The 14,133-nt window shown below is 34.8% G+C and overlaps 1 protein-coding gene across 13 annotated transcripts in view; it reads left to right on the top strand.

Annotated features, from left to right (window-relative positions):
- BTBD10 (BTB domain containing 10) overlaps nt 1-14,133 on the top strand; it is a 71,683-nt gene that overhangs the window by 36,767 nt on the left and 20,783 nt on the right. For all 13 annotated transcript variants that reach the window (XM_009186540.4, XM_009186534.4, XM_017948592.3 and 10 more), the window contains 3 exons: nt 6,950-7,146; nt 8,994-9,279; nt 11,485-11,587. In XM_009186540.4, coding sequence (XP_009184804.3) covers nt 6,993-7,146; nt 8,994-9,279; nt 11,485-11,587 — 543 coding nt within the window. In that variant the 5' untranslated portion in view covers nt 6,950-6,992. The remainder of the gene's footprint in view (nt 1-6,949; nt 7,147-8,993; nt 9,280-11,484; nt 11,588-14,133) is intronic.

Here is a 14,133-nt window from a genome sequence, read left to right as displayed (position 1 = left end):
TTGATATTTGTGTTCTAAGATTTGTGGTTTTCTTTTCTTGTAATATTTTTGCCACTTTCTTTTACGTCAAAATTTTCTGATTTCCTTTTTGATTTCCTTACTGCTCTGTGAGTTGTTTAGGTAAAGGTATTATTTAATTTCCAAGTATTTGGGAATTTTCTAGATATTGGTGTCTGGGCAATGTTGGTCTCATAGAATGAGTTGGGAAATACTGTCTTCTCGTCAATTTTCTGGAAGAGCTGTGTAGGGGTAATATTATTTCTGTCTTAAATGCTTGGTAGAATTTGTCAGTGAAGCCATATGAGCCTAGAGTTTTCTTGGAGGGAATGTTTTAAACTACAAATTAAATTTCTTTAGTAAACATAGAGCTGTTCAACCTTTTCTTAAGTGAGCTTTTTTGTAGGTTTAAATTTGTCCATTCTGAGTTGTTGAATTTATTGGCTTAAAGTTGTTTATAATATTCTTTTATTATTCTTTTAGTATCTGTAGCCTCTCTTATTTCTGACATTGGTAGTTTGTATCTTCTCGATTTTTGTCCCAAGCAGTCTGGGTGGAGGTTTAACAATTTTATTGACTAATGTCATTTTTCTTAGACCTTTCTTCTTTTCTAATGTAGGAATTTAATGCTATAATTGGCCCCTAAGTACTGTTACAATGTCATACCATGCCACAAATTATGGTATTTTGGGTTTTTTCCCACTTTCTTTTAGTTCAAAATTTTCTAATTTCATTTATTGCTCTGTAAGTTGTTTAGGTAAAGATATTAATTTCCAAGTATTTGGGAATTTTCTAGATATCTCTATCTTTGAATTTTGGTTTAATTCCATTGTAATCGGAGAACATACTTTGTATGATTAAATTCTTTTAAGTTTATTGATACTTGTTTTATTGCCCAAAATATGATCTATCTTGATAAATGTTCTGTGTGCACATGAAAAGCATGAGTTTTCTGCCCTTTTTGGGTGTTCTGTAAATGTCAGTGAGGTCAAGTCAGTTGATAATGTTACTCCAATCTCATCAATCCCTACTGATTTTCTGTGTAGTTTTTCTGTTAAATATTGTGAGAGAGGTGATGAAATCTCTGATGATAATTGTGGAATTGTCTAGTTCTCATAGTTTTATCAGTTTTTGCCTCCTGTATTTTGAAGCTCTCTCATAAGGCAGAAAAACATTTGGATTGTTATGTGCACTTAATAAATTAACCCCTTTATGAAATACATTAGTGATATTCTTTGTTCTGAACTCTGCTTTGTCTGATATTAATATAGCCACTCTTGCTGTCTTTGAACTAGTGCTAGCATAGTGTATCTTTCCTCATTCTTTTGTATTGAATCTCTTTGTACCATATAGCATGTAGTTGGACCTGGCTTTTATTATTATTATTATTATTATTATTATCATTATTATTATTATTTTAAGACAGGGTCTCCCTCTATTGCCCAGGCCGTAGTGCAGTGGCGCAATCTCTGCTCACTGCAGCCTTGACCTCCGAGGCTCAAGCGATCCTCCCACCTCAGCCTCCTGAGTAGCTGGGACCACAGGCATGCACCCCACACCCAGCTAATTTTTGTATTTTTTGTAGAGATGAGGCTTTGCCACATTGCGAAAGGCTGGTTTCGAACTCCTGGGCTCAAGTGATCTGCCAGGCTGGGGATCTAGTTTTTATATCCAATCTGATAATCTTCACCTTTTATGGTTTAGGCTGGTTACATCTAAACGCTAAGACTATCTGTATTTAATGTGATTATTGACATGGTTAAGGTTAAGTGTTATCTTGTTATTTATTTTCCGTTTGTCCCATTTGTTCTTTTTCCTTCTTCCTCCCAATCCCTTTTTTCCTTTGCCCTCTTGGATTAGCCAAATCTTTTTTTTATGATTTTATTTTATCTTCTTTTTTGGTATATTAACTGTAATTTTTTGTTTTCTTATATTAGTGGTTGCTTTAGTATTAACAGTATACATCTTTAACTTATCACAGTATACCTTCAAGTGATGTTATACTGTTTCTTGTGTGGTGTAAAAACCTTACAATAATATACTTCGATTTCTTTCTCCCAGACTTTGTGCTGCTGTAGTTATATGTGTATGTTATAAACCCCTTATTCTATTATTATTATCATTATTGTTTAATCTTTTATAGAGATTTAAACAATTAGAAAAAAATTATATTCTTCCATGCAGTTACTTTTTCTAGTGGTCTTCATTTTTTTGTGTAGATTCATGTTTTCATCTGGCATTAGCTTTTTTTTTCCTCCCTGAAGGACTACCTTTTAACTGTTCTTGTAGTGCAGGTCTTCTCATGATGAATTCCTTTGTCTTTTTTTGCCTGAAAATGTCTGTACTTTCTTATTTTTTTCCAACAAATCAGTGCAGATCCTTCTTATTTTTGAAAGATGTTTTTAGTGGCTATGGCAAACCTAGGTTGACAGGGTTTGTTTTCATTTTTTTCTTTGAAGTATGTGTGGAATTTGTTGTGCATATTGAATCTGTGGGTTTGTAATTTTTGCCAAATTTGGAGAAAGTTCAGATATTACTTCCCTTTTTTTCCTTCCCACTTCCTTCATGGACTCCATTTATACCTATATTAGGCCACTTGAAATTGACCTGCAGCTTACTCATGCTGTTTATTTTTCTGTTTTCTCTGTCTTTTTTATTTTGAATATTTCCTATTGCGTTGTCTTCAAATTTGTTAATCATTTCTACTATAATGTGTAATCTCCCATTAATTCCATTCAGTGTGCTTTTCTTTTTTAAAGTTATTTTTAATTGATGTGTAACATGTAATAATTATACATATTTAGAGGTACTGAGTGATATTTCAATACATGTATACAGTGTGTAGTGAGCAAATCAGGGTGATTAGTATATCTATCACCTCAAACATTGATCTTTTTTTTAAATTATTTTTTATTATTATACTTTAAGTTCTAGGGTACATGTGCATAACGTGCAGGTTTGTTACATATGTATACTTGTGCCATGTTGCTGTGCTGCACCCATCAAATTTTTAAAAAATGTCGAGAACATTCAAAGTTCTGTCTTCTAACCATTTGATAATATATAGTAAGTTATTGTTAACTATAGTCATTTTAAAGGGCCATTTAGTATACTTTTTATCTCACATGTAAACATTTTTATCTCTGGAAGCTTGATTTGCATCTTTTTAATCCTGTGTGTCTCTACATTTCTTTTTGGAGGGCTATGGTTATAGTGACTTTTTAATATTTTTATTTCTCATTCTAACATATGTGTCAGTTCACGTTTTATTTCACTTGATTTTTTTCTCCTCATGGGTTATGTATTCTCACTTCTTTGCATGCCTGATAATTTTTGATTGGATGCTATACATGGTAAACTGTACTTCATTTGTGTGTTTGATATTTCTAATACTTACAAATATTCTTGAGCTTTGCTTTAGGATTTAGCTATATGGAAACAGTGTGGTCCTTTTGGTCTTGATGTTAAAATTTGTTAGGGGAACTGGAACAGTGCTCAGTCTAGTTGTAATTATTTCCCATTTTAGAGTCTTCTAATTCTCTTCCCAATGCCCTAAAAATTATTAGGCTTTCCAGTCTGAACTAGTGGGAACAGGACTTATTCCTGGCCCTGTATGAGTGCTGGGCACTATTTCCTTTAATCCTTTGAGTTGGTTTTTTCCCCAGCTTTTCATAGTGTCCTCACATGTGTGACTGGTATCCAGCTCAGTACTCAAGGAGGACTCTGCAAATTTCTGAGGTTTTCTCTCTGTGTTACTTTTCCCTTAGAACTCTAGCCATCTCTTATCCCAGTGTCTCAGCTCCATGTCTTTCACTCACAGTCCACTGGGTTCTGCTTGTGTTTTCCCTCTCTGTGTTTACTTTGCAAATGCTCTCAAGATAGTAATTTGGGACAATTGTTGGGCCTATCTCATTTGCTTTCCATTTTTCAGTGATTGCGCTCCTTCATTGCCTGATGTGCCGTGTCTTGCAGACTATTGTTTCATATATTCTGTTTGGTTTCTTGGGTTGTTTCAGACAGGAGTATAAACTCAGCCCTTGTTATTCTATCTTGGCTGGAAATAGGTATTAGGGCTAATCTAGTCTTCATGTCCTTACCTATCCTTAGTTCATGAATCCCAAACGCTTCAATGCAGCCTGAAGCAGAGCTTTCCCCTCTGAACTTGCTCATCCTCATTTTCTGTTGTACATATTAACTGTTTTTGCCTTTAGAGTGCTTTCTTAATCTAAAAGTATTGAATTAAATATAGTAGGACATAATTTGTCTTCCATGACATCTGATTTTGAAGGTCTGATTCAGGGTTCAGTCTATGTGGGAATTAAAAGAAAATATGAAAGTGTATTATGACACCTTTTGAATTCGTTTAAAGTCTAAGTGTTTTAGAAATGAAGCCAATATTTTAGCAGTGTCTAGTCTTTCAGCTACAGAGATGTCTGGTGAAAACGCTTTTTTAATTAGTCAGTCTGCTTGGCCCTTACTCACACTGAACATTTAGCTTGTATTTGTCTTACTCGTAGTTGTGCTTGTACCTTGTCCATTAAATTACCAGAGTCACATTTAGATAATGTGCTTTCTTATAGTTGAAAATGGTGAAAATTTAGCCGCCAGAATAATTTGAAGAGTTATTTTTTCTATATATGATCTTTGTTCTATTTAGTGTGGATTCCTTTTTTTTCCTACTTTAGAAAACAAGCCAGAAATTCCAGTATTCCTACTCTAACGATTTTTTAAAAACATGAGTGCAGTAGGATCTTTTGATTTGTTCTGTTTGAAAGAAAAGATTTTGTTCTATTGATGCAGCTGTACTCTGATTTTTTTTTTCACTAGAATGAAGGTGGGAGTAGAATTTTTCTCTGTAGGTTTATGAGAAACAAATAACTGATAAAGGCTGTTAGGTTGCCTTTATTTCCCTAGAAGTAACTTTCAGGATAAATACAAAGTCAACTTTATCTTCTGTCCTTGTAGTCTGTTATAGCAAGGTGATGACTGATTTTTATAATGAAAGAAACCACCAAAATAACAAAAAATATTAAAGCTAATAAAATCAACCAAAGAGATGACCCAGAGACACCGAAAGATTTTGCTTTCTGAATCACCAAGATTAAATTTTAACTCATATGGTTTTGCTAAAGGAGACCAGTATAATATTATGAGAGGGGCACTGGAATGAATCAAAAGGCTTAGGTTATGGTGTTATTAGCATTTCTACTAAATACTATGTGACCCTGAGCAAGTCTTGCAGTTCTGAACTTTAATATCCTCATCTGTCATAACTAAATAAACCAACATTTCTTGAGTAATTATGTTGTGCCAGGTACATTGCTGGTCAGCTTACTTATTATACTTCATTTAATTCACCTATTAACCTTAGAAAATAAATAGAATCTACATTTTACAAATGAGAAACCTAAGTTTCCAGAATATTAAGTATCATTCAAAATGTCAAGCAATAAGCATTAGACAATTTTACTTTAAAGCCATGAAGTTCCTTCTGTTTCTAAAAAGTACTTTAATATTTTTAAACCATAGTATATGCTAACATAGCAAATTTTCAAATTGCTTAAACCATAGTATATGCTAACATAGTAAATTTCCAAATTGCCTTAGGTCTGGCTTTATTATTTTTATTACCATCAGTTTTCTTATTTGCAAAATGTACTCTAATTATTGAAATTTTATCTATTTGTCAGGAGCTGGACACTAGTGATACACTAGTGGCTACTCTATAGCAATGTCTTTTTTCTTTGAGATCCTAAAGCATTTATTATCTAATACCCGTTTAGTAGTTATGTATTTGGGAACTGTTTAGTAGTTTTATATTTGGAAGTTGGGATAACTCTTGAATTGTTTAAAGTTCTGCATGTTCATCTATTACTGCTACACTTAGAAAACAAGCTCCTGAGGAAGCTTCTTTCTGTTGGCATTTAACATAGCATTGTACATATAGTATGTGTAACTTAATACATAATTGTGTTAAAATATTCTGTAAACTGGACTATTTTAATCAACATTCTGAGTTTTTCACTTCTGGTGGAGAAGTTTATTATATATAAGATATTTTTAAGTTTTTAAAAATTCTGTGACTTTATGTAGTCAGAGTAGGTAGGTTTGTTAGGTTTTTCAGAGAAATATTTTTCTTTCCTTTTTTTTTTTCCCTGAGATAGAGTCTTGCTCTGTCCCCCAGGCGGGAGTGCAGTGGCGTGATCTCAGCTCACTGCAACCTCTGTCTCCCAGACGATTCTTGTGCCCCAGGCTCTTGAGTAGCTGAGATTACAGGTGTGTGCCACCACACCCAGCTAATTTTTGCATTTTTAGTAGAGACAGGGTTTTGCCATGTTGGCCAGACTGGTCTCGAACTCCTGACCTCAAGCGATTCATCCACATTGACTTCCCAAAGCTTTGGGATTGCAGGTATGATTCACTGCGCCTGGCTGAGAAATGCTTTTCAGAAAAACTTTAAAAAAAAATCATAGTGTTTTGAAAAGACTCAACTCAAAGTTGGTTGATTGAAGTTAGCATGTAGACTTATTTTGTTTGGCAGGGAGACTAATTTGTTTGCCCCATTCCTCAGTTTTTTAAGAGCTCCAGAAGCTCTTGCCTTCTCTTTTCCCCCACAATGAAGGAAATCAAAAGAACATTTGAGTAACATTTAAGATATCTGGGTGATCTACTACTATTACTACAACTTCTACTAACTCATATGTTAGTTAACCTTTCTAAGCTTTAGTTTTCTCGTTCAGAAAAAACTGAGTTCAACTATGTAGTCTTCAAAGACACATTCCAGAATTTTTAAAGCCTACAAGTTTGAGGTAAATTAGGTTTCAGAATTGGAAAGTAGCATTTCATTTTTGCACTTCAATATATTAGTTTTATGTTACTCGGGTTTTTCTTTTAAAATGTTTGCAATCTTACGTTCTGCTTTTATGGTTAATTTTCCTTTCTAACTTATCAGTACATCCTCGCGTATTGCTAAGGGAGGAGTCGACCACACCAAAATGAGTCTACATGGTGCTAGTGGGGGTCATGAGAGATCAAGAGATAGACGAAGGTCAAGTGACAGATCACGAGATTCATCTCATGAAAGAACAGAGTCTCAACTCACTCCTTGTATTAGAAATGTGACTTCTCCAACACGACAGCACCATGTTGGTATGTAAAATCAACTAACCTTCCTAACAGTTCTTAAAAACCTGCATTTACCTTTTTAAAGTAGTAATGACATTGAATTGTGCCTAATACAGCAGAGTGTAATTAGCTTCTTCTATTCAGTTGTTTCTGTTTTAGTTGAGCTTGGTTCTTGCTGTGAAAGAAAAAACAGCTTATTAAATGCAAAGTGAATGTGAATTTTTTAACCTCTGGTACAGTCTTATAAAATAAGTAATTTGAAAAGCCTTTGAAACTGTGATATATAGATTTTCAAAGTTCTCAAGTTAATTTTTGTCTTATGAAATATATAGCAATAGTTTGTAGTAAATTATTGATAGGAGTTTAGTTATTATCATGCTAACAAAGGACCTGAAAGGTAGAATAGCCATTATGTTATTTATTCTGATTTTTGACAGTATCTCAAATTTAATAATAAAAATAGATGAAAGGTGTGGTGTGTTTTACTTTGTTAATAACTAGCTCAGGTCTTTCCCTTCCTTCCCATTCATTATTATGAATGACTGTTGTTATCCCAGGTGAACACATGGTGTGACTATAAAACACCAGCTGAAGAAGAGGTACCTTAGCATGTGAGCTTGCTGATTTTTATTTTCTCCCGCAGAAGGGACAAATTAAAACTTTGACTTACTATATGCAGCAGTAGTTTCTGATAATCTGTTGTAAATAAGAATCATTAATATTAGGGTCTAATTATGAGAGAAGTTGTCAATGTTTCAGTTGATCCTTGAAGTCAAACGAGCACTTATAAGCCAGACAGCAACAAAAGTATAAATTAGAGTTGACAGTTTGTTACATGAAAAAGTCAGTATCTGGGAGTAGAATAGCAGGATATGATACATTATTTCATTAATACTGCTTTAGCAAATTTTGCTTTTGGGATGCTACCAGTATTGTAGAATCAGGCAATAAAAGGGAGGCGTCAGAGTATCTCTGGAGATATGTCAAACCTAATTATATAATCAATAATGCTGTACATAGTGTTCTAAGTAGTTTGAGTCATAGAGGAATTTGGCAAAAGCTGATGAAACTGATGAGATGGAGGTACATTTTTAGGTCACCTTTAAAGTTTAGCGATCTAGTCTCTAAGTGAAACATATCACAAAATCTTAGTTTTTATTTCAGACTGCAATTATAGATCATAAAATTTGTAGCAGTACTTTATTCAACAAACTTGAGAATGAGAAGAAAACAATATATCATGAGCTACTAAAGCCACTTTATTTGGTAGACATAAAAATCATTAAAAATAAATAAATACTTCTTACTGCCCTTAGTGAATTTCTTTCTTTTTTGTGGGGGATGGGGACCTTCTTTTTTTGAGATAAGTTGCTGGTTTTAGAATGCCCTTATTAACATAGTGAGATTCTAAAGATTGTACTTTGTGTTCTCAGAATAGTGTTATCCCTTTTAGTAATTAGGACAGCTTAAATTGGTATTCTTATTAATCTTTTACTGTAATAACTTTCAAAGCATATTTATTTTACTTGTGAGAATATTTGGTTCCTTGGGTTTCTATTTTTAAGTGAAGTAAAAATATAAAATTTTCCTTAATCTTGATGTTAGTTTGGGTTAGCATTAGTCAGCTATACATCTTTTTTAAAAGTCTACAACTAAAGATTTTAGAAAGCATTTTGATGTTTTGGGTTTTATTCCTGGAACTAAATGAATGTTTATGGTGTTCTGTTAACATGTTATTTGAAACTGAAAAGTAGAAATGCTGTGACTTAAAACAACTTTTATAAATCAAACATTTAAAAAGATATATATATATATAGATCTTGAATTTTTAAAAGAAAATTTCCTAACTTTGTCTAACATCTTTATTTCAGAACGAGAAAAAGATCACAGTTCCTCTCGTCCAAGCAGTCCACGTCCTCAAAAAGCATCCCCAAATGGTTCTATTAGCAGTGCTGGGACCAGCAGCAGAAACAGTAGTCAGTCAAGTTCAGATGGTAGCTGTAAGACATCTGGGGAGATGGTGTTTGTATATGAAAATGCAAAAGAGGGAGCTCGGAATATAAGAACGTCAGAACGAGTGACACTAATAGTGGATAACACTAGATTTGTTGTAGACCCATCCATTTTTACTGCACAGCCAAATACAATGTTGGGCAGGTTTGTATTATTGCAGTTATTTGCATTACTAATTATAAGGTGCTTTTACCGCCATTATTTTTTCGTTTAAGTTTTACAGTAATTCTCTGTTGAAATGTAACATTTCTGTTTTACAGATGAAAGAACTGAGCTTTAGAGGCTAAATTACTTGTCCCAAGTTAATACAGCTAGAAAGTGATAGAGTAAGAACTTGAACTTGGTTTTATTTCTAGTGTTCTTTGTAGTACCAGTAGAAAATAGCAAATAGTTATTGAAGTCAGGATACTAAAATGTCTTTACATATTGAGACTGTAAATTTAATCTAACCAGGTGAATTTAGCAATGATAATACGTTTCCTGCACTTGAGTTCCCATTGAATCACAAAATATAAACAATCAGCATTGTTTAAAGGCAGAAAAAAAAAAAAGCCAATAGGTTGTTTAGCTGTAAAGTCAGCATGAATTGTCGGTTTGATGTAGATACTTAAAAAAAAAATAAAAAAGGAATGTCAACAAGTAGTTAGCAAAATGAAGGAAATAATTGTCATCTTCTGATTTGTGCTGGTCCAGAGTAATAGATCTATTTAAAGTTTGCAGTTACGGGAACCACAGTCTAAGAAGGATATAGACAATAGAGACTTGATTTTTCCCCGTGTCCAAACTATACCTTTTAATTGTAAAATCAGTATCTTTGGTTACACTACTATCAAGTGAAAGGGCATGTGCATGAAATAGAAATTTATATGAGATAAAAACTTGTACTTTACTAGATTGCATATGCAGTGTGTGTGTGTGTGTGTGTGTGTGTGTGTGATTTATCATTGTCTCATAATACAGAATAAATGCTGCCGTTGTGATATTGTATACATTTTTGAGTAACTAAATATTTTCCTTCAATGTTAACACTATGCTTTATATCATGAAAAAAATATCTTTGAACTATAGGCTTTTTTTGTGTTTTTAGTGTTGTAGGGGAGGATTATCGACAAATTATCAGGAATATGACTTGACACTGTTAATAATACTTTATATTTTTACATCACATATATAGAAAGAATAAAAAGTACATATTTAAAATTTTGGCTGTTATATTTTCTTAAAAAAAAAAAAGGTTTTTAAGTGTTCATATTGATGTGAAAAGAGTAGCTTTCCCCTTTTGTAAAAAGTTTAAATCATGACATTTGATTCCTGAAAGACTATCTTCTTTTTCTTCTTTTTCAATTAGCAAAGCCTTCTTTTTATGCCAATTGACTAAAGTGTGTCTTTGGGGATGAAAATTAATATTCATGGGAACTGTAAAAAGCAGTTGGCATTCTTTTGGAAACTTTGACATAAAAAAGCTTTGTTGTTCATAGTTTTCTGTGTTACAACGAAAGAGAAAACTATTTGAATTAGGAAACTATTAAGTAGAATACTTAATTCAACCGTACCATAGGATCTAGAGGTTCACCTTTCTTTAATCATGATTTTTATATTTTCTGGAGAGTACTAGAGTACATTTTTTATTGTTAAGGACATATTTTGGAAATTGCACTGTTGAAGGGCCAACAAACATGACTTGAAAAAAACATAGTCATTTGTATTTTCTTATGTAAGAGCTTTTTTTTTATTTTCTTAAACTTGCCATTGTCCTATTTCTTAATTCCTGTCTATCCCAGCATTTGATTGCTTGTTTTTCAGTTCCAGGAGGCAAGTCTAATAATTTTGAGTAGGATTTGTTACATTTATAGTTGAGATTGTGAAATGTAAAACAACCTGACTTGTCCTGTATCATATCACTTTGTCTCAGGTTAGCCTGCTATTATGTGCTGCATTATGGCATTAACTGTACAATGAAAACAGCAGTTTTAAGGAAAAAGCACAGATAACATGGTTTCCCTTTTTTTTTTCTTCCTGATAAGATTAGTATTAAAAACTCACCTTTTTCCCTTGATTAATTGATTGGTGTTGTTTTCTGAGGAGAAGTGGTAGGAAAGCTCTTTAGCTTCTGAATTTTGTTGTTTATTTTAGTGTTGCTTAGAGAAAATCTATACTAGTGTTCCCTACCATCAAAAAGAAAATGTTTTTAATATTCCTTCTTTTATGATGTTTGCCAGAATACATTAATGATAAATATTCTTGACTAATTTAATGATATAATTCCTTTTTACATTTGTACATGAAATCTATTTTCCCTTTCGAAGGAAGTATTCTATTGACATATTTCTCAATTATTTACTATCATAGGATGTTTGGATCTGGCCGAGAACATAACTTTACACGACCTAATGAGAAAGGAGAGTATGAGGTGGCAGAGGGAATTGGTTCCACTGTGTTTCGAGCTATTCTGGTGAGTATTGACTTAATCATAAGACCCCTTCTTAGTAGGTACTTGGATTAGAAGCAGAATTCTATTTGAATATCTCTCTGGAGTTATTCCAGGATATTGTTTTTCCTTAAATACCATTTAATTCATCTTTATTTTATTTTGTTTATATTTTTATTTTGCAACAGGGTCTTCTTGCTCTTTCACCCAGGCTGGATGGAGTGCAGTGGCACAATCATAGCTCACTGTAGCCTCAACCTCCCAGGCTCAAACAATCCTCCTGCCACACATTCCTGAGTAGCTGGGACTACAGGCATGCACCACGATGCCTGGCTAATTCTTTTTGTTTTCCTTTTTTATAGAGACGAGGTCTCACAGTGTTACCTAGGCTGTTCTCAAACTCCAGGGCTCAAGTGATCCTCCCGCCTTGGCCTCCCAGTGCTGGGATTGCAGGCATTGAGCCACCATGCCGTGTTCTCATCTTTATTTTAGTACATACAGATAATATAATAGAAGCAAATGAATTTTATGACCTTCAGGATGATAGGATAGGGGATTATTAATCTCTTAGGCTTGCATATGCAGTTCTTTCAGGTATTTAGTAACATTTCTGGAGTCATATTTACTTCTCTTTCTCTTAAATGCAGTAAATCGATCATTTTTACTCTCTGAGAATGAATATGACTACTACTTGATTCTATTATTTTATTGCACATAACTAGCAAACTTAGAAACATTAAAAGTCATCTCCAAAATGTATTTGTTAACATCTTTGGTTTTTTGTTTTTTTCCCCAGACAGGGTCTCACTCTGTTGCCAAGGCTGCAGTGCAGTAGAGTGATCACGGCTAACTGTAGCCTCGACCTTCTGGGTTTAAGTGATCATCCCACCTCAGCCTCCCTAGTAGCTGGGACTATAGGCATGTGCTACCACACCCAGCTAATTTTTTGTATTTCTAGTAGAGATGAGGTTTCACCATATTGTCCAGGCTGATCTTGAACTCCTGAGCTCAAGCAGTCCTCTTGCCTTGGCCTCCCAAAGTGCTAGAATTACAGGTGTGAGCCACTGTGCCCAGCTGATGTCTTTGTTTTAAAATTTTTTTTGAGGTTTTAACCGGTCTTTTTTTTTTTTTAATATTTTAATTTATCATACAGAGCCCCTACTTGTAATTTAAATTCAGTGATTTTGGTTCATAAGGCTGGATGCAGTGGTTCATGCCCATAATCCCAGCACGCTAAGAGACCAAGACAGGTGGATGGCTTGAGTCCAGGATTTCAAGACCAACTTGGGCAACATGGCAAAACCCCATCTCTACCAAAAGAATATATCCAAAAATTAGCTGGGCGTAGTGGCATGCCTGTAGTTCCAGGCACTTGGGATGTGACGGTTACTACGGGACTGAATGAAGGGGGATGAACACAGGGATGAAAAGAAAGACAACATAATCTGGTTTAAAGAAGGGGCTGGGGGCTCCTTGTTTCTAGCGAGCAAGGACCTTGAGCTTCCACAGCCCTTTGTATTTACTGGGGACAAAGAACCGGGAGAAGGCGCTATTGGTTAGCTGCTTGATTTATCACAGGTTCACATGATTGCTAACAGACTTCAGTTGTGCGTAGACAATCACAAGAAACACTGCACCTGGGGCGTGACTGTCCTCAGCATTAGTTCTGGGCGGCAGATGCAGTTTCAGTTTGCCAGCAACCTGCTTTCATGAGAACAGTTTGCTGTTTGCTCATATAGCCTCCAGTGGTATACTGAGTCGGTCACCGCCCTCATTCTTTCGGCCTCCAACACTTGGGAGGCTGAGGTGGGAAGATCTTTTGCGCCAGGAGGCGAAGGTTGCAGTGAGCTGAGATCACACCATTGCACTCCAGCCTAGATAACAAAGTGAAAACCTGTCTCAAAAAAAAAGAAAAAAAAAGGTTTGATAGTTTGTGACAGTTTGTGCCACAGCCTGAAAATACCGTTTTCTTAAGTAGTTTGAGGGAAGGGAGGATTCTGTGATGGAAGACAGATCAGGAAAGTAGTTGATCTTGATCAGGTGAATAGTCATACAAGTACCAGAAGATGTTTCACTTCCATTGATGCAGCAACCTTAGAAATTGTGTTACTGGTTACTTTGGTTCTGAACCTCAGGAAACTTGAGACAGATCTTTTTTTTTGTTTGTTTGAGATGGAGGCTCGCTCTGTCGCCCAGGCTGGAGTGGAGTGGTGCGATCTTGGTTCACTGCAACCTCTGCCTTCTGAGCTTAAGTGATTCTCCTGCCTCAGCCCCTTGAGTAGCTAGGATTACAGGTGTGCGCCACTATGCCCAGCTAATTTTTGTATTCTTGGTAGAGACAGGGTTTTACCATGTTGGCCAGGCTGGTCTTGAACTTCTGACCTCAGGTGATCTGTTCGCCTCGGCCTTCCAAAGTTCTGAGATTATAGGTGTGAGCCATGGTGCCTGGCCGAGCCAGGTCTTAATTTTGGGGAAAAAGTGCTTTTTTAGCTGTCCATATTTCCCCTTGTGGAATTGAAAAGAATTTTTGTCACTCATCTCTGAAGTAACTTATCTGTGATTCTGGGCTC

Source organism: Papio anubis, chromosome 12 (assembly GCF_008728515.1).
Source record: "Papio anubis isolate 15944 chromosome 12, Panubis1.0, whole genome shotgun sequence".
NCBI lineage: Eukaryota > Metazoa > Chordata > Mammalia > Primates > Cercopithecidae > Papio > Papio anubis.
The sequence above is the reverse complement of the archived record's forward strand: the minus strand, read 5'-3'. Positions and strand labels throughout refer to the sequence as shown.